The 20,593-nt window shown below is 39.3% G+C and overlaps 5 protein-coding genes across 14 annotated transcripts in view; 1 reads left to right on the top strand and 4 right to left on the bottom strand.

Moving 5' to 3' along the window:
* Positions 1-3: 3 nt before the first annotated feature.
* LOC110858246 (ubiquitin-like domain-containing CTD phosphatase 1) lies at positions 4-2,349 on the bottom strand. Of its 2 annotated transcripts, XM_035858398.1 has the most exons (9): positions 2,230-2,349; positions 1,822-2,148; positions 1,642-1,739; positions 1,401-1,554; positions 1,253-1,297; positions 1,095-1,168; positions 929-976; positions 751-861; positions 4-664 (listed from the first exon to the last, which is right to left on the bottom strand). In XM_035858398.1, the coding sequence occupies exons 2-9, from the start codon at positions 2,084-2,086 to the stop codon at positions 332-334; spliced, it is 1,128 nt and encodes a 375-aa protein (XP_035714291.1). In that variant the 5' UTR covers positions 2,087-2,148; positions 2,230-2,349; the 3' UTR covers positions 4-331. The 2 variants fall into 2 exon arrangements, with proteins under 2 accessions (XP_035714291.1, XP_021962626.1); XM_022106934.2 differs by having other exon boundaries at positions 1,822-2,344.
* Positions 2,350-2,491: 142 nt separating this feature from the next.
* On the bottom strand, positions 2,492-5,371 carry LOC110858244. 8 transcript variants are annotated; one of them, XM_022106928.2, is made up of 7 exons: positions 5,054-5,371; positions 4,776-4,989; positions 4,457-4,607; positions 3,906-4,028; positions 3,266-3,774; positions 3,083-3,203; positions 2,492-3,010 (listed from the first exon to the last, which is right to left on the bottom strand). In XM_022106928.2, the coding sequence occupies exons 1-7, from the start codon at positions 5,098-5,100 to the stop codon at positions 2,856-2,858; spliced, it is 1,320 nt and encodes a 439-aa protein (XP_021962620.1). In that variant the 5' UTR covers positions 5,101-5,371; the 3' UTR covers positions 2,492-2,855. The 8 variants fall into 8 exon arrangements, with proteins under 8 accessions (XP_021962620.1, XP_035714288.1, XP_021962622.1 ...); XM_035858395.1 differs by having other exon boundaries at positions 3,906-3,998; XM_022106930.2 differs by having other exon boundaries at positions 3,906-3,989.
* Positions 5,372-5,996: 625 nt separating this feature from the next.
* Positions 5,997-9,330, bottom strand: LOC110858243 (catalase). The gene is made up of 5 exons (XM_022106927.2): positions 9,162-9,330; positions 7,473-7,937; positions 7,078-7,392; positions 6,562-6,994; positions 5,997-6,478 (listed from the first exon to the last, which is right to left on the bottom strand). The coding sequence occupies exons 1-5, from the start codon at positions 9,213-9,215 to the stop codon at positions 6,261-6,263; spliced, it is 1,485 nt and encodes a 494-aa protein (XP_021962619.1). The 5' UTR covers positions 9,216-9,330; the 3' UTR covers positions 5,997-6,260.
* Positions 9,331-11,639: 2,309 nt separating this feature from the next.
* LOC110858240 (catalase) lies at positions 11,640-13,983 on the top strand. The gene is made up of 5 exons (XM_022106922.2): positions 11,640-11,862; positions 12,195-12,659; positions 12,739-13,053; positions 13,148-13,498; positions 13,574-13,983. The coding sequence occupies exons 1-5, from the start codon at positions 11,722-11,724 to the stop codon at positions 13,907-13,909; spliced, it is 1,608 nt and encodes a 535-aa protein (XP_021962614.1). The 5' UTR covers positions 11,640-11,721; the 3' UTR covers positions 13,910-13,983.
* Positions 13,984-14,109: 126 nt separating this feature from the next.
* LOC110858241 (ephrin-B2) overlaps positions 14,110-20,593 on the bottom strand; it is a 103,656-nt gene continuing 97,172 nt past the window's right edge. For both annotated transcript variants that reach the window (XM_022106925.2, XM_022106923.2), the window contains 4 exons: positions 17,412-17,580; positions 17,195-17,305; positions 16,777-17,106; positions 14,110-16,704 (listed from right to left, as the gene is read on the bottom strand). In XM_022106925.2, the coding sequence (XP_021962617.1) occupies positions 16,526-16,704; positions 16,777-17,106; positions 17,195-17,305; positions 17,412-17,580 (789 nt within the window). In that variant the 3' untranslated portion in view covers positions 14,110-16,525. The remainder of the gene's footprint in view (positions 16,705-16,776; positions 17,107-17,194; positions 17,306-17,411; positions 17,581-20,593) is intronic.

The following is a 20,593-nucleotide window of genomic DNA, read 5'->3' as shown; positions in this document are numbered from 1 at the left end:
GAATGCGTATCATTATTTATTTTTCATGAATTATCATGACGCAAAAATTTCGATTACATAAACAGACGATAAAATACCCACGACAATTTGACAAGTTATGCACTTTTAATTTACTCTCAACAAAAAAAATTGAGCATACAAACACGTTTTCAGACGCACACCCGCATAGCAATTTACGAAGACGACACTATCAAGTCTTGAGTAAAGGTGAATGAGTGTTGTTTTGGGAAGTTTGTGTGGTAGACAGAGATGTATGAAGTAGTAGTAATAATAGTAATAGTAGCTGTATAGTTGTATTCTAATGTGGAAGGAGGAGGAAGAGGTGGTGGGTTCAGGAGGAGTCTGCATTGTACTCGTCACCCTCTCTAGGCCGCCGTCTACGACGCAAAGTGCCTGCCCGGATTTCCAGCCTGACCACGCAAGACTCCCATTTGCTGTGATTTAGATGAGAGAAATCATCCAGTTTAGCGATATGGGACAGATAGGTGGCAAGTCGGAGGAGTTCACGGTCAGTGGCCCGATTGAGATGAGCTGAACGGAAGGGACGAATCCGAAGTCCTTGTTGCGGATTCATAACAAAGTTTCTTCTCAGGTCGTCAAACATGATGGTATTTTTTGCGGTGTACATTGTAAATTTCCCCCAAATTACTCCAAGAGGTTTCACCTGTATTTAAAATTGTAGTTGTAATACATATCTGATATAAATATTGTGTGTATATATTTTTAAGCAAAGATAATGTAGGTCTGTACATTGATCACTCCATATTTCTGTGTGGGTACAGTAATCATAGCAAGGTAATCGAGGTAAAACACAATTTTGTAATCCGGATGAGTATCTACACCAAGAAGTTTCATTTTTTCCTGTAAAATAAACCACAATTTCTAGATATTTTCAAACACAACACGAATATTTATTTTATTTTCTTACCTGAATCCATTTCATACTTGTTGCTGACCAAATTGCTATGTCATACTCCTAGAAATAGATAAATTAACTTATCAATCAAAGCAGTACAACTTGTATTCAACTTTTCTGCAAGCTATGCTGTTGGTTTGCTTGACAATAATTTAGGTTTAAATTAAACTCAACATACTGCATATGCAGTGGTGAGAAATTCATGAAGAAATGGTCGCATCAATTCAGTCCCAGTTTGCGCTTCGGATCGATCTGCAAGTTATTATTAAAAACTTTATATATAAGCTAATTTAGAAATAATATAATAGGACAGTGGTTTATTTTTATTAAGCTTACGGTCAAAAAGCGTGTAATCAATGTCCAGCACGAGTAGCTTTTTTCCTGCGATTAAAGAAAATTCAGTGATTAATTCCTGACTCTTAATTCAAAAGTCTCGTCGAAAAAATAAAATGATAAAATCTCTTAGTAATTAATCTGTGCTAACCTGGCCTTGGAGGGTTCAACACATTCACATTGTACTCATTAATCCTCCTCGCAATCTTGTTTTGATTCAGGGCAGAATACTCTTCCAATTCAAAGTCTTCAGCGACATCCAAGTCATTATTAACTTCTGGCCTTTCCTCGGGAGGAACGTCCACCTTGTTTGATATTATATAGTAGATATATAACATTATGACTAGTCGGAAGGACTAAATATTATATTTAGATCAAATGAAACATTATACATTCTCAATATCCTTCTCCAGAGAACCCATCATCATGATTTTGTGCCCAGGTCGCAAATTTAAATTGAGTAAGGTGCAGTCATCAGCAGCCACTTTTCCTACATAGATTAAACAAGCACACAAATATAATTAACTTTTGCTTTCACGTAAAATTACATAATTCCTCAAGTAATATCTCACCCTTGAAACTGAGATTGAGCAATTTCTGCCGATCCACTTGTACCCCTGTTCTAGCATGGATTAGAGCTTTGAGATCTAAAACAGTTTTCGCCCCTGAAACGTCCGCCAATTCAATTTCTTTCCCAGCCCATTTGATCACGACGGGATGTGGCGACGCAGTCCAGGTAGTTGTAGTTGTCGTTGGTTGTAACGACGGTATCGACACACCACCAACCGCCAAAATTGGCGATGACGACGGCGAGTCAGCAGGATCTCCGCTTTCCATTTTTCGAACAAGATGACAACTTTTCCGTTTGGTGACGAAATCGATAACACCAAATGTCACAAGTAAGCTTTCTCTTATATGAAGAAACGCATGCAAATTTTAAATAGTATTTACAATTTTTTTTACACTTTTTCGAAAAACGGGAACACTTGCCGTCAGTCAACAAATCTCAGCGAGAAGACGAAGAGTGACTTATTCCCTAGCAAAAAAATACAATTCGGAGGAGAGAGAAAGTTTGAGGATGAGTCCTCAGGTGAATCTGAGCAGCTTGAATCTGTCAGTCGTGGCGGGTCGGAAAGCTGGGCAACATTTAGGTCAGACTTGATCACTGAGGTTTTTAGTTGTTTTTAGGAAAAAAACCTAGTCGATGAGTGAAAAGAATTAAATATCCTTGCTTGCTTATCGTAAATGTGTCAATGTTTTATTAAAAACTTTTTTTCTTATTAAAAGTACACCATATCAAATGCTGCTCGTCGGTCTATATACTAATGTCGTTAATTCATTTCATCAGTAATTCATTTCATCATTAATTCATCATTCATCATCATTAATTCATTATCATCATGAGATTAGGACTATTGTATCCTGCCACTATCGGCTATTAAATTCATTTTTCACTAATTCAGCTGCATAATTCGTAAAAAAATACGCACCAATTTAAAATTATTAAACTACCAGAACCATGAATTTGCACTGCAGAATAAGCAGAGTTTTTAAAAAGACGATTAATTTACTACTCTAACGTTTCATAATGTCATATCTTGTTAATTCAGTCAACCTGAAGGACCTCCACCGGAGTGGGTTCGCCATGTTTAGAAGTGAGGAAGGCGTCTGGAGTTGGTCTTCGTGGTGGTGTCATCAAGTTGACCACTACCACTTCTGCTCTTTGCTTATATCGGCCTAAGCCCCTTAAAGGGGTTGAATCTACGTAAGCACAAATTTATGAACAGCCATTTTATAACTAATTATACAAGTATGTCATGTGCAAATATTTACCCGTTCCCCCTTCCCTTGTTGAGGCCTCAAAAGCTTCCTCCTTGATTCGCCGCTGTTCTCGAGCGCGCAACACCTCATACGGGAAACGAATCACTTCACGGGCATGTTTTCTGGCAACCACCTAAAAACATGATAGGATCGAATAAATAATCCTCATAAAATCAAAGCAAATTACGAAAATACCCTGTAGATGTGTTGCAGGGTTTGTTTTGTTTCGGGCTGGATCTCATGGATCTCATCCAAGGCATTACAAAGGTTGGCGAGGGCAAGGACTGACTCGAAAATCTCTTCTAATCTGTGCAAGGGGCTGGAGTCTTTAGGTTGGGAGATAGCAGGGACTGCATTGGGCGACGCTGGTGTGTCTCCTTGTCCGGATGGAAGGGTGTTATTGCTGCTAATTGCGTTGTCCTGATGTTGGTCAGCGTTCATGCTCATGTCGACTGGCTGAAGTTGTTCCTGCCCTTGGTCATCCTGCCCTAATTCGCGATCTTGTTGTTCTAGCCGTCGTTGTTCGTCGTCACGTAGTTGCAGATTGGTCCCCGTTTCTTGTTGGATTGGTGGATACATGGTCAGATTGAGGGGGGCCTCTGCATCATCGTCGTATTGAACGAAGGGCTGGTCGTAGTATGGAATGAGTACAGGTGGTTGGGATTGACCTCGACAATATACATTTCTTCCAAGAATTGTGGGACCTATGTGATCAAGGAAGACTTGTTAGTAGTTCATGTCGAAAATAATAATTAACATTATTAGTATTAACATTTATTCCATAACTGATTGCGATTAAGTCTATAACGCTACTACCAAACCACTATATACTAACCTCTATCTCTATTTTCCACATTATCCTCAATCCTTTGAGAATTATGATGGTTATGGTTTTGACCCTCACTGAGCAACTCCACGCCTGGGTTATCAATGAGGCAATTCACGCCCTCCTTCGTAACTACGTAAACAGCGTAAAATCCGTAAACTTACAAACGTTTACAAACTTTTACAAAAATTGTCAAGGAAAATCAGTTTACAAACTTTTGTAAACTTACGCAGCTCACAGGCGTCTTTTAATTTTGTAAAGTATTTTGTAAACTCAATTTGCGGAAGAAAAAAAATTGTTCGATACAGAAATTTGGCATAGAGGTTGCTAATGGCTCCTAATGAAAGAATATGAAGTGAAATTGGAAAATTTTTCATCTGGAGGTACCCGAAGGGGTGACCCATACCGATTTTTCAAAATCATCCAATCGAGCTGAAATTTGGTATAGAGGCTGCTAAAGGCTCCTAATGGAAGAATATGAAGTGGAATTGGTAAAAAATCACATTTGTAAGTTTACGGATTTTACGCTGTTTACGTAGTTACCAAGGGTGCGTGAATACCCTCAATGTTGTGATTACCCACGTTTGGAAGATCCAGAGTATTTAGAAATTCACGGGGGAAACTATGCGACATAGTTCCCAACTGGGTAACTCGGTTGTTAACGCAGTCCCAGAAAGACTGCATTCCAGGGATATGATCATTCGCCGTATTCTATTTCGTAAGGATGAAATTTAATATGCATTATGACATTATTATGCAAATAAAAAATTATTTGGCAACATTAATGTAACAAGGACGCATACCAACGAACATTAAAAATTTCGCAAAATTTTGCCCAAATGTGTATTTGTGAATTAAAAATTGTGGACGAGTGCTCACCGCGATCCAAGTGTGGTTTTTAATCCAGCGTTTAATGTCGCCGTGGCTGACTTCGTTGTCGTGTTGGAAGACCAATTCGTGGAGTTGGCGGACCCACGCTGGCGATCCTTGTGGGGCGATAGCCGGGTTCGAGACGTCGTTTAGCTGAGATCGCACCATAAGAATGATAAATTTACGACGGACAGTGAGCAGTGTGCGGGGAGGATGCCGAGCTCTGAATGAGGATGCATGGCTTATCTTATTCATGGCTTATCGTAAGCATAAAATAATCAACTTACTCTTCCCAGATTCTTTTATAACCTTTCCGTGAGACCCCGGAATTCATGATTGGACGTTTTTCTCTTTTTTTGTACAGATGTCAAATTTTATTGACTTTCGTGCCCTCAGTTTAGTAAAACTCCAGGAATTGGCAACTATGGCGAAAAATTTATCTATTTTTTTATACTATATTTACAAACATGTTCAGTTGGTCACTCAGAGGATGTCTTTGTGATATATACTAGCAGCGCTTGCCAATAATAAAAATGGTGACGCCGGAAAGAAAGCGTGAGGTTTATTTTCGTATTTGGTCGAGGACAATAAAGCAACTACGGTTATGGTTGTTCTCTAGTAGAGGATAACTCCAGTGTCAACTGCCTACCATATATCTGCATATCATCTCGAGAGAAATTTGTCTAATTGGCTCAGGAACCTAACCAAAACCACTTTTGCAGCTAATAGTACGTTTATAGTTGTAGTGGTGATGAAATTTAAATAAATTAAGTTAAATAATATGTGTATGCTGAAATATCTTCGTGTATTTATTTGCATTTGCATGCAAATATCATTTTACTAGTATTTTAGTTTTGCATGCTTTGTGTCTCACTCGGGTCATCGCTCGTTTCTGAAGAAACGAGACCAAAATTATGCAGAATACTCCCTTTTGTGACTTACATAAAAGCTCATACAATTTCTCAACTTTACAATATTTTTGCCAATTTCATCATTTGAGTGATACTGTGTGTATTGAATGGAATGATATGAAAATGAAGATCATGGCCATTAGAATACGCAAAATCTTGATTTTCACTGTATGCATTTCATAAGACAATAATACTAATGTATATATGTACACATGTAGATGATTATGATGCTTGAGAGCTTTGTAAAACAATAACCGATGGAAAAGTTTTCGTTTTCAACCATGCTAAATAATATTCCGATATGATTCTTAAAACGAAATACTACTCAAAATACATAATTTGTATCCAACTTTTATTGATTTGTATGTAATCTTTAATCAAGAAACAAAAAGTTGTGCATTTTTTAGAAGCAGGCGGAACAAATGTGAAACTACAACCAATTAATTCTCCCAACCATCACCATAAATTAATTATCATTAACAAATAATATTGATTGATTTATATTGATTAATAGAGAAATAGTAATTGGCCAAGTGATAGATATCTTCCTGTTGGATTGGTGAATATGTAATCTGATTGTAGTTTATCCCAGTTTGCTCTTGATCAAGGCTCCAAAATCTGGATGAACTTGGCTAAAGTTGGCCACGGCACGTTCTCGAACGGCTGCAGTGGCAGCTTTCAAATGTCCAGCGATGTTAGATGCCAGACGATTACGTTCCTCTGGTCCGAGCACTTTGTTCCAGAAAGTGGTCACTTGAGAAAAGTTGTCCTCGTCAGCAGAGTTGTACCGTTCAATGTCACCTGAAAGGTTAATCAGTTGGTTAATTATTATTACCTTACGATTTTAGATCTAAATTTTAATTAATTATGTACTCCACGCGCACCTGAAAGATTGAATGTCGGTTGGATGGCGGATGGACATTCGTGTGGTCCGTTGAAAGAGTTGGGGAAGTAGTTTGGTGCCCCATCCTGTGCAAAGATGCACATCGGACCGTCCCTCGTGTAAGTGGCTCGCTTCACCGAAGGAATTGGACAATTGACCGGAATCTGGGTGTAATTTGCGCCCAGACGATGACGATGAGTGTCCACGTAGGAGAAGAGACGACCCTGCAACATCTTGTCGGGGGATGGTTCAATTCCCGGAATCATGTTGGCCGGAGCGAAGGCGAGTTGTTCCACTTGGCTGAAGTAATTGGTCGGGTTTCGGTTAAGAACCATACGACCCACGGGTTGAAGTGGGAACTCGGCTTGGGGCCAAATCTTGGTTAAGTCGAATGGGTTGTAACGGAATTTCTCGGCCTCTTCGTACGTCATGACCTTATCAACAGAAAATAATAATAATTATATTATAATTTAATACGTATTTAGATAAAAGCGGTATGTCAATCTACTCTTAATACCTGAATGTGCACGGTCCATGAGGGGTGTCGTCCCTCGGCAATGGCATTGTACAAATCATGGATGGAGTAGTCCGGATCGTCCGCAGAAATTTGGTGAGCTTTGTCCGCCGGCAAGTTCTTGATGCCTTGATCGGTCTTGAAGTGGAACTTGGCGTAGGTAGGTTTCCCTTGCGCGTTAACGAGCTTAAAGGTGTGGGAGCCGTAGCCGTTCATATGCCGATATCCGTCGGGGGTGCCTCGATCGCCAAAGAGGAAACAGACCTGATGGGTCGTTTCAGGACGAAGGGAAATGAAGTCCCAAAACATGTCGGGGTCCTGAAATATAGCAATCAAAACTTTACTATTGTTATAAATAATAATTAGCATTATGCATCGTTGATGGTAAAAGTTTTTACCTTAAGATGAGTTTGCGGGTTCCTTTTCTGCGTGTGGATGAATGACGGGAAGAGGATTGGGTCCCGAATGAAGAAAATGGGCGTATTGTTGCCAACCAAGTCCCAATTTCCATCCTCCGTGTACAACTTGACCGCGAATCCTCTCGGATCTCGAGCCGTGTCCGCCGATCCACTTTCTCCACCCACCGTGGAAAATCGCACCGCCACATCCGTCTTCTTCCCCACGGCCGAGAAGGTCACGGCCTTGGTGTACTTGGTGATGTCATGGGTCACCTCAAAATAACCGAACGCACCGGCCCCTTTAGCATGCACGACACGCTCGGGAATTCGTTCACGGTCGAAAGCAGCCAAATGTTCGGTCAAGTTGGTGTCTTGGAGAAGGATCGGTCCCTTGGTTCCCACGGTTTGCGACTTGGTCAAGGATGGCACCGGGCAGCCGTGGTTATTAACTGCACGCTCAGACTCCTACACAAACCAACATATTCACGTCTTAAGTCTCAATTTCCCCATTTCGTCCCTCATCCTCACAACCAAAATAGCAAAGTTCGCTAAAATATTCCTATTTCGCAATTCGCTTAATATGCATTAAAACTAAAAATCTACCCTTTTTATTCATACAACAATGCAATAAAGAGCGAGCGAGAGATAAAAGAACACCTATCTGAAATTCAGATCAGAACTGGTTCTCCGTAAAATAGAATTTTGTCTTGCCATTGCCACCACGAGTTGAATGTCTCATCTTAATGCAAATAAAATGGATCTATCATTCCCAAAGTGTCGTCTTCTTCTTTTATGATTTTACATACATATATTTGCTATGCGTATGGGGAGAGAGTTGTAGAAACGACGAAGCAAAAAAAAATATGGATAATGGACGTATTATTTTGTACAGTCGATGGCACAAGATGCACACCTTATAGGAATGCTTGGTGGAGCAGCAGAGGTGCAAAAAATGGTCAGATTCAGAGTTCAATACAAGATTAAAATCCATTCCATTTGACTGACCGGACCGAATTCATGGTTGAAACTTTTAGAAATACGTGAATACGAAATCAATCATTTTGTGAATAGATGGCAAAAAAGAAGGCTGAATAGAATGAGATGAATGAGGAGTAGACGTATGAAAAGGTGGGAGGAAGTAATTAGCAATTATACAGGAAAGATTAATTCAGATACGCTTCTTGACTGTAGAGATTTAAATTAAATACGAAATGGGTTTCAGTTCGATTTAAAAAGTTTACCATTATAAACAAAACTGGAAAGTTGGGAGCCACAAATCATCACGAAAGGACATAATAATATAATATGATTATGCCTCTAGCTTTGCTGCTTATTTATTCAACACGAATGTGAGATGGCAGGGGGGATAATGTGGATGAAGATTAAGAAGCCTGAAAGTCTAATGACTTTTCTAACGAACAATGCGAGACGCGACAAGTAATTAAAACCTGGGCTCGATGTCTGAAATGAAATTGTGGGAGGGGAGGCGGTGTCACAAAGTTGTATCCCCAATTTTGCGACTACATAGTCGTCTTTCGTGGTTGTATTGTTTACACAAAAATTATTGAAATTTATCCACTCGCCGGTTTGAGAGTGCTTTCAATTCTCTACAAATCTAGAATCCTAACCAATCCACTAACTCGAATATTTCTGAAGTTTAGTATGCTCTAGAAAAGCTAAAAACCTTACGTTGGTCTTGCTCCACTGCGTGAGTTGGTTTGCGGCAGCGTCTCTTCCAGCCATGATTTCTTCTCGGTAGTTTTCTCACTTTTTCAAAAAATCTTCAAAAAGAAAAAAGGATTTGACAGACCAGCAACCGGACCGTGGCAGAAGCAGAGTTAAACTAAACTACTTGAGCAACATCACCAACCAGCACGGCAAGGTATACATACACGCAACCAGTAAATGTTAAATGGTAGTGCAGCGAGCTAGGTGAGGTGCCAAGCTACATAAACCACAACATAAAACCAGCCTTACCAAGCTAAACCACCCCCATGCACACCGAGCCCTGGAGTCATATCTCCGTCCGTCCATCGTGGTACTACATTTTTTGCTCCCGTCGTCATCCTCAGCGTCGCATTCCACATCATATTGCAATATTAACGCTGCTTATTTACTATAATAATATTAATACCCTGTGGTTTGCTTGGTATCTCCGCTCTTCGTGATGACTTTTAGTTCTCTCTGACTATACTGAAAAAGTAGTTACTTCAACTCTGGTGTCCGGTCCAACTTTTGTTGTAGTAGTTGGTTTTCAGATATGCATGCACAATGTCCAATCCTACAGCACAGTGTAGTACATCTTACTCCATGGTCCAATCTTGAATCTGAATCTTGCCTGCATTTTGATTTCGCTGGAATGAAATAATCTCGCCTCGAGGAAGGAAAAGCGAGTTATTTAGTGGGCAGAGAGATATGGTGAGAATTCATAAAAATAGGAGTGCAGCATAGCAAAGGATTTATGCGCTATGGATGCAGTAATGCTTTTATCGCATCATTGGACGGGGGATGGATGGGGTCACCTTGACTTTTAGTGTGAATTCAACTCGGCTTGTTTACCAGGTATCAACAACATCACGAGCAACAAGTTGGACTGGACTTGAATTTCGACTTATAGTGAAGAGGAGGGTATGACAAATTGTGATTCCAGTCAGTCAGTCATTCCCAGATACTAGAATAATGCTTTGGTACATAATCTTAATAATGTCCAATGTACATATGGTCAAGTGGGAATGCGGTGATAATGAAATTAAAATCTGGTGGCATGATTTCGGGTTGGATTTTACTAATTAGTAAAGACAATATTTATCTATCAAAGTTAAAGGTATGTATGGGACACAATAAGTTGAATGAAATTATCGAATTAGACTGCTTATGAAATCTTCCTGCTACCAGAAAGTCTTTAGTAAATGGTTCTATAAAAATTATAAAGATGAGACAAACAAACATACAAATTATCTCTTAATTTGGATTGATAAGTGCAGAGTCCAAGAACCACATAACTACACATTCACGCATAACAATTCATTCATGCTGGAAAAAGGTTCATTATAATCAGTGTCCTGATATACACATCATCATTCGTATTTTTTTATTGTATTTGATAATGTGAAGTTAAATGTTCAATAAATATCTCACATCAATAAAGTTTAATCTCCTCTCTTCGTATCGCGTTATTGAAGTGGCCTTGACGGGAAACCATCTTGAAAGAAAATATAAATAAATCAGACCCATTGCTTTTAATAGATACGTTTTCTTCTAATTGAGGATGAGTGTATTCACTGTCTAATTCGGGGTAATTGTGGTCTTGGGAAATTACAATGTGTTTTATAGCATGACATAAATATCTAGCCTGCGTTGGTTGGTGAAGTTTTGTCTATGTTAATTATTGTATGATGGTTCATGGCTACATAAATACGCATTTTGGAATTTTACGTCAACCAATAAAGTCATTTTGGGTAGGTCAAACACATTCAACATTGTGTAAATGTTACAAATTAATCGCCATGTTATAAGGCATGTTATGAATCCGCTCTTCAAGTTTTTGATCGATTTGCATGGAATTTCAACGAAGTCTTTTAACTCTTTCCTTACATTTTCACACAAATTTCATGAATCGTCACGAGTGGTACTGATATGAAATTCATGAATGGGATGAATTTCATCAAAATCTGCCCTTAGTACAAAAAAAATCCTGCAAGTGTTCCTCAAACGGACGTATGTACATACAACAATTTAGTGAACGATAAGCCAGGGGAGATAACCAAAGCAATGCCTGTTACTACTTCCTATTTAGGAAAAAAATGCAAAATGTTGGTTTACTTAAAGTTGTTCAACCAATATTCTTGATTATATTCGTCGAAATATTGACACAATTTTCGTATTTAAAAAATAGCCAAGATAATGGTATTTACGAAAACCTAGAAATATTGAAAATATTTAGAAATTTGTGAGATGTGTAAGAAAACACACCCACAGACATCAAATGAAAAAGTCAAAAACAAATATGCTTATGTCCGTCACATGGTAATTAAATGCGTATGTATTGGAATAAATTACCAGTTTTATGTGTAGACATACATAAGTGCGGAATGTACTCCAACCCCAAATCAACTGATAATGATAACCAATAGGACAAGCCAATCACACAAACTCAGTCACTCCTGCCTGTTATGTCAATCTTATCAAGAAAACCTCAAGATAAGACAGCAGCAGTGTTGCAGCATCTCCAAGACTGTGAACATCCTTGATGAATTATCCAGATCATTTTTTGTACAAGAAATCCTTTATAATTTGTAGCTTAAACCGTTACTTACCTTACGACGAGAATAGGATGGCGAACATAGACCCGGCAGCGAATCAACTCACCGACTTTCACAAGAAAAAGCAGGTACAAGTTTTTAAATTAAAGATTCTTTTTACGGAAAGGTGCAGAGTTACATATTTGAATGACGTATTGGTTGGTCTCGGTCGGTTGGTGGGGTTTGGTTTATGCATAGAATTACGAATTTCAATCTTATGCCATAAAACCCTGAGGTCACGTAAACAAGTCAAAAAAACAAGGAACATCCATGCTAGAATTATCAGGAGGCACGAAATCACATGATGCCATAGACCTCAGGTTATGAATTTGTTTGTGAGGTCACATACGTTGCGTCTCATGGGGAAACATTAATAATTTCTATGAAAAAATGAATAATTTATTTGCATCACCAATTCCAGACGCCGCACCGATCCACTAACCCTCACGGATGTCCCTTACCCACCCTGACGAAATCCCTCACTGTGGGGCCTCGAGGTCCGATCCTTCTCCAAGACACCAACTTGGTCGAACACTTGGCTGCTTTTGACCGTGAACGAATTCCCGAGCGTGTCGTGCATGCTAAAGGAGCCGGTGCGTTCGGCTATTTTGAGGTGACCCATGACATCACCAGATGGACGAAGGCAGCTCCTTTCGAATTCGTAGGAAAAAGGACGGATGTGGCGGTGCGATTTTCCACGGTGGGTGGAGAAAGTGGATCTGCGGACACGGCTCGGGATCCGAGAGGATTTGCGGTCAAGTTGTACACGGAGGATGGAAATTGGGATTTGGTTGGGAACAATACGCCCATTTTCTTCATTCGGGACCCAATCCTCTTCCCGTCATTCATCCACACGCAGAAAAGGAACCCGCAAACTCATCTTAAGGTAAAATTTTCACCATCAACGGTGCATAACACTAATTATAATTTATAACAAAAATAAAGTTTTGATTATTATGTTTCAGGACCCCGACATGTTTTGGGATTTCATTTCCCTTCGTCCTGAAACGACCCATCAGGTCTGTTTCCTCTTCGGCGACCGAGGAACCCCCGACGGATATCGGCACATGAACGGCTACGGCTCCCACACCTTCAAGCTCGTCAATGCGCATGGAAATCCAGTGTATGCCAAATTCCATTGGAAAACGGACCAAGGGGTTAAGAATCTTTGTCCCAAGAAGGCTCACCAGATTTCTGCGGATGATCCCGACTATTCAATTCATGATTTGTACAATGCAATTGCAGATCATCGTTATCCATCCTGGAGTCTAAAAATTCAGGTTTGTGATCTACATTCTGAATTAGTTCCAATTTAATCAACCCGAATATCTACTTAACAACCAAACTTCACAACCAAACTTTATAACATTCAAGGTCATGACATTTGCCCAAGCCGAGAAATTTCGTTACAATCCTTTCGATCTGACCAAGATTTGGCCCCAAGCCGAGTTCCCACTTCATCCTGTTGGACGCATGGTTCTGGATCGAAACCCCACCAGCTATTTCAATCAGGTCGAACAACTCGCCTTCGCTCCGGCCAACATGATTCCGGGGATTGAGCCATCCCCCGACAAGATGTTGCAGGGTCGTCTCTTCTCCTACGTGGACACTCATCGTCATCGTCTCGGACCAAATTATGTCCAGATTCCGGTCAATTGTCCGCTCAGGTCTATTCCACTCAGGACATATAATCGGGATGGGGCGATGAATGTGGACACGATGCATGCAAGTCAACTTACTTATCGTAATGTTCTTGTTGTGTGGCTATATTAACTATTATAAATTGTAACATATTCTTAGAATGACGGTGCTCCAAACTACTTTCCCAACAGTTTCTCAGGTCCGGTGGAGACTCCCAAGGCGGATATTTCATCCTACACCGCATCCGGTCAAGTGGAACGGTACAACTCGGCCGATGATGACAACTACTCTCAAGTGACCACTTTCTGGAATAAGGTGCTCGGACCGGAAGAGAGGAAAAGGTTGGCCGCCAATATTGGCGGCCATCTCAATGCAGCTTCTCCCTTCATTCGGGAACGAGCCATCACCAATTTTGCGAAGGTCCATCCCGATTTTGGGAAGATGATCAGGGAGAAAATCAACAGCAATGTCGACTCGAACAAGGCCAATCTCTAATATGTTTTAAGTAAATGATCAATGGAAAGTTGAATTAAATAAAAATATGACACCTGCTAAAATTATGGAAATAATTTTCAAAATTGATGAGTTTTTGTGAGCCGCATTTTGGGAATAATTAGCACAACTTAATTATTGATGAATAATCTTAAAATCGCATTTGAACCAGTAAATAAAACTCCACAATTGCACACTTCATGTATCATTCCACAGAACATATTTCCTTTTATTCATAAATTTAGCTTCTGCATTTCCATTTCTCATATCAAATCCTTACTTACTTCTAACTCTTAAAGACATATTCCGAGTAGCAGCAGCAGAATTGGGAGAGATAACAACTTTCTTCTTCATCCTTTGCGTCATACAAGTATCTCACATTTTTACGTTATGTTACGATACGATGATTCAGACGACGACGATGACGAAGAATATATACGACGATACATTAAAAACAGTAAGTTTTTTTGTAATAATTCTATCTGGGTTTTTAAACGATGTTCATTTCGGAGGCTTTCACCTCCTCCTCGACCATGTACCCATCATACAACATCCATAATTTTATATATGAATAATAAACTTGGTAAATTGGTAGTCTTATCCTTCGCGTTTCTTAAACTGCATAACACATACTCATCTTACTTTATTTCTCCCCTCTCCTTTTTACATACAGCTTTCCCTTCAACGCATAACAACAATGATGATGACGACACCAAGTAGTAAGTAAATACATAAGTTGACGACATTGAGTAGATTTTTTTGATTACACAATACCTAGCTAAATAACAAGCTAAAACAGAAATGCTGGTCGTGGTGGTGATTTTTTTCCTTCTTCGATCCTCATTGGACTTGGTGTGATGAAGTAAAGTGGACGTTATCATAATATTTTTTAAAACCTTTTAAAATTTATCATCATCTCTGTTGCGGTTTCTCTCTTCCTTAATATCTGATTGACTCGGGGTGTTAATACGTAATGTAAAATGTTAACTACGACATGATGACAAGACAAGTTGAGAGATAAGTAAGAGAAGATAAGGTCACAATAAGGGCATTTTTTCTCATTCTACTACTTTTTTTCTTTTTGGCTACTATGCTCGTCATTTGTTAAAATTATGTCTAACATTAATTTAAAAATTTCTTCTTTTTCTTCCTCCTCTTTCGCGTGTGTGTGTGATTGGGATGTACGAATAGATAGATGACAGAATGTCAAAAAAGTGAAAGTCGGATGTGCAAGTGCGTAAAGTGCATTTTTTAAATAATTCCTCCTCCTGCTTTCTAAATTTGCAGAGTGAAAGTCTTTTTTCCCAAGGTGTGAAAGTCACTTCATTTTGTCTTGTGTGTCATAATAATAATTTTCTGATAGAAAAATCGGTATTCATCGTATAATCAAAAAGTTCAACTATATTTGACAAGAAGAATTGAGACGGTCACTCGTATTTTAATGTTAAATTTTGTCAAGAAAGGCTTTTCCACATCACGACGGTTGCAAGTATTTCTTTGCTTTGCTTAAGAGAATAACGATCCACTCGACCGTCGAAATATCTGTTTCTCACTTTTTTCCTAACTCAAATCAAGATCCTGCTGTTTTTTCCTGTATAAATATCGTAAAGTAAAAGTTGCGTAAAAGAATGTGACCCCTCTTTCTTAAAGTTTCTCTCAATCTCACCCTTTCACATGGTTGCGTGAAGGCATTATCAACATGAATGAATGAGAAATAGAAGACCCCACCCAAACTGACCTCTTCTTCACTATTTCTCTCTCTAACATACGTGTTCATCTACATACACTTATACTTTTATAATAAATATATATTACTTAACTTTCTAATTGGTACAACAACATGGCTGGCTGTTCATATCTGCTAGTCACAATAATTAATGAGTTCTAAGATAAAATTAACATCCAACCAAATTTTATACAATTTACAAAATACGATACAAAGTACACATTTTTATATACAACGTATGCACGTACATACATAAATTTTAAGTCTTTATATAATATGCGCTCTTTCTCTGTGGGTGTGACGTGGGTCGTGTGTCGTAGTATTCATCATGGACAAAATACTATTTCTTTACATTGACATTTTCCTTTTGCTACATTATAAATGTACAACAGAAAAGGGGGGGAGCAAGAAAATAGCATAGAATGAAATAAGTAGATAAGTGATGAGATGATACTCGTAACTATTTTAATGGGCGTGTAACAGTGTTCATCTTCTCCTTCTTAAAGTAGTATGGCTCACGAGAAAAACGACAACGACGACGACGACAAAAATCTTTGTGTGAGTAAATACAAAAGTTTTCTCGCTATTTAAACAAGGGTTTCAGAGATTGTTCTTCCTTAAAACTATGCTGCACACGTATGTATACATAAATATGGGTGGAGCGAGCAATGGGGTGGTGTCGTGCTTGACATATTCTTCATATATCGATAAGATACTGTGGGACATGTAGTGTGCTTAACATGTCAAAGGACAACCTCACCCCATTGTTCGCCCCTCCGTTTCAGTTTAGTTTAGAGTACTAATTACTCGGTTGATGCTGATGGATAAACAATTCTACTGTATAATTGTGGATACGTAAATTAAGAGATAACTAGTACAACTAATTAGTATGGCTACACATGGAGTAACGCGCCCCAGAGTAAGTTGACAAGACAGAGTAGTAGTGGGGGTGGCGATGAGAAGGACCACGACCACAGGGAGAAGGAGACGTGCCGCAGCAGCAGAGAGGAGGTCGCCCCACTCGTCAACTCCTCATTCTTAACCACCTCGTTCTGATGCTTCTCCAGCTCTTCTGCAAAACAAGGGGGAACAAATATTAGGAAATTGTTCTTAACATTTGACGAATAATGCTGAATGAACTCACTTTTCTTAGAAGTAGGCTTAACATTAGGGTTCGTATTGTACTGATTCTTCTTGGGAGGGTATCTCGTGGTGGGATGGTAAAGTGGGAAGCGTGTCGGGGCGGCAGTGACCCCAATCCCACCGCCATAATTGATTCCTAATGGAGACTGGGATGACGTGTAGACTATGACGGGACCCCGTCTGGGTGGAGGGGTTGGACTCGACAGCACTCCACCCCCTGAGGACAGAGAGGTCAGGGTGGGGACGAGGTTGGAGTTTGAGGAGGAGGACGCGGAGGTGGAGAGTCGCGGAGCTCCGCCGTGAATGAGGGGAGCAATTGTGGTGGTGGTGCCTGGGCAAGAAAATAATGCGTAAATTAAATAAGGCCGTTTTTAAGGTAAATTTCCCATCTTTTGATACTGCTAATTTTGTAAACTCACTCTTTGAGGAGGACTCCCCAGGATGGCAGCACACCTTGAAGACCACTTTCATGTTATGGGTGGAGCACCGGCCTCCCACTCGGCGGTGGAGATCATCACGTGATGAAGTTGCTGCAATTAATACAATAACGTTAGGAAATGAGAAGGCTAAAAATTGGACTTGGTTATCGGTTAATTCATTTATCCGATGCTTTTTGAGGTAGTATTATTGACTTACAGATGAAGTAGTAGTCCTGCCCTGGACGGAACTCGAGACCGCCTGGCTGGGGAGTGAAGCTGCGAAATGTAATTGTGAAATACATCAACTTATGGGGCTTATCACAAACAGCGATTATCCTCGGGTTGGGATTCGTAATGCGGCACGTGTCATACTCTTCCTTCGACACCTGGAATAAATAAAAACGAATATCTTAGGAACAAATTTTCTTAAAAATTGAAAACTTTTATTTTTAATTTTTAACATAGCTCTTGGACTTAATTGATTACTCATCCAAGAAATGGGTTCATCTGTCAACTCCAAAGTCAAGTTGACAGGGGAGCAACTTTTAACAAAAAAAAATCAAGTTGGCACTGCAGCCATACTCGTTTCTTTTGATGTTGACATCAAAATTTAATGATAAAAAAGGAATGAGATCATTTGAGCGTACTGCTTGACGAGGGAGAAAGCAATCGTCGTTGTCTAAAAACTACTCATCAGCAATTACTGTGTTCCTTCCACAAGGGAATTTTCACTCCCTTACTTAATGTTCAGTTAGAGCTTTAGGTATACAATAATTAGACAAAGAAAAGGCACACCATCAAAAATGGTTTATTCATGCGTTACAACAAAAAATTGGCATTTTTCTCTCTCTTAAATTAAAACGATGAGTCTCAAACTCAAAAATTTAGAAAACATCAAACAAAAATTCAAGAACTTCATCAAGATGAAGACTAGAAACCATCGAACTGTTTTGGGATGCAATTAATGAATTGAGATGAGAATTTAAAAACAAAATGTATTCCTTCTCTCTAAAAATCTCGACAAAACTCTCGCTCACAAAAGTCTCCTCCTCTCCAATCCCGGATAAGATAAAGAACACGAAAAATGTTTCATCTTTTCCACTAAATACTTTTTGAAAAACAACAACCTGCGACCAAGGACGTCACATCACAACGCGTAGAAAAGAAGGTTTCAATATGATCATCAACATGTCCAGGCTATAATGTTTGCTTCGTCGGAAGGTGTCTAATTTGCAGAAGAGATGGATCGAAAAGGACAATAACAACAATAAAGTGGAACTTAAAGGTGGTCTCTTAAGTAGTCTCGCTCATCCTCAGATTGGACTGACATTTTTACACATTTTCCAAAACTTTTACCAACTTATACTGCAATAAAATGTTGTGAGTGTAAACCTAAACAAACAAACAATAGAAACCATAGACCACCAAAGGTACTCTTCTTCCTCTCTTGTCCTGGACTACATAAATTCAACTGATTTTATGTAAAAATGAGCCTACATTTTATGTATTTCATCTTTGTGTGCCCAGTAGTGAATTCGACGCCACGATTTCGACACGGTTCATTATTAAGCAGTGAAAGTAACCCCGCTCTATAAATTGTCCATTATATTTCCATTCTCACTCCACCAAATTATTGGGACAAAGTGGTACATATTGGGCAACCACCACAACCTGTACCTGTCCCCTGCTCCTCCCCCTGCCATATACCCCCTCCGATTATATGGCAGGATGAACAAAAGCATTTTAAGGTAGGTTGGGATGGACGTCGTGGTCCCTACTTCCTCAGCCCCATCATAAATATAATCCTTTAGACGACTGGAAGACTGAAGGATTATCATCATCCCTTCGTTTCTTCCCTCTCTCGCTCTTTCTGTCCACGTAATAACAACAACTGCACAATTATTGTTGCTCAGAAACAAAAGGCCCAAGATGAAGGGTCGCTCACTCAGTCAGTAGGCAGTGGCACACTGAGGTAGAAAAACCATAAGTAAGTGTATCCCCATAATTGCTCACTACCACGCAATAATAATCATAATAATACGATTCCCTTCTCTGCAAGTAAATGTTGCTCTGTCCACAATTTTGAAGAGTTGTGCAGACCTTGGAGAGGTTTAAAACCGTCTCGACATTTACTTACCACAAGACAACCACTGTATTTATTTATAAGCTTTTAAAAAGTGACCAACCACAACACCACGTCGCTACAAATTGCATCGCGTTTTAGTTTCATCATCCTTCCGAGATAACTTTTAATAATGTTAATAACTGGGTTTAGTTGGGGTTTTACGGTAATTATTCTTTTTCTGGGTTGGAAGATAACTGCATCATGACATAGGTTTTTTTATGAGCTCTCAGGCTGTCTGTGTGTCAAGGAGGATGTGAAATTCTTATAAAATTGATCCTTTTGCCAGCCAGGAATGAATTTGTGACAGAGGGAGAGAAAAATATAATATTGTTCAATTAGCAGAGTTAGGGTTTCATTATTGGACTTTTTTCCCCTTTTGTCGATTTACTTTGATCCTCAATAATAATCATGATGCCGCTTTTTCGTGATGATAAGCAGGCCAGCCTTTAATAAATGCCAGGTAACAAGAAGAAATGTGTGATATGTATATTGAAATCAATATCAATTTCTGGAGGAGGAGGAGGAGTAGGAAAAACACAGGGATGCTTTTCAACTTGATGAGCCAATTGTTGTTGGCACCATTTTTATCAGCTCGACGACCCTTTTCCTTGTGTCATAAAGACTACTCAAAAGTCGTTAGATCCCCATTCAATAAAACTACTACCGTCACCACACCATCACCACCACCCACCTCTCTACGGCGACGGGAGGGACACAAACGTCAATTTAATAATATTTTGTTTCACAATTCTTCCATTTCACGGTTCCAAGAAATGTTTCATAACAAGCTAATGTTGCGCATTACACTTGGCGAACGCACCAGATAACTACGCAAGTAGGTACACACATAAATATGTAACTGTATGACTTTCTTATGAATGGTAGGCAATCAGCAGAGTGGAATGCGACATCATTTATCATCCAATCCAATGTCAAATCTTGTCCGACACTTATCCACAAAACTAAAAGATGTATAATAATGTCACATGTCACTTAATCACGTCATGTCACATCAATACATTTAATCTCGTTCCTCCATTCACTTGCTTTTATACTTTGAGACATTAACTAACCAAGAAGAACCAAAGCCCATTAATAGTTAGTCAGGAAAAACTCCTAATATTCAGAAAGTGAATTCTCCGAGGAGGAGAAAGTAAGCAAGTCGGAGAGGCGCGTGTCCATCCAGTATCCACTCCAATTTAACGAGACGATGATGGAAATGATAAGAAAAAAGTATGGATCCACTTTGAAATTTTTTGATTATTAGTGTGCCC

The sequence above is a fragment of the Folsomia candida genome, unplaced genomic scaffold (genome assembly GCF_002217175.1).
Source record: "Folsomia candida strain VU population unplaced genomic scaffold, ASM221717v1 Fcan01_Sc020, whole genome shotgun sequence".
Lineage (NCBI taxonomy): Eukaryota > Metazoa > Arthropoda > Collembola > Entomobryomorpha > Isotomidae > Folsomia > Folsomia candida.
This window is presented reverse-complemented; position numbering and strand designations above follow the sequence as displayed.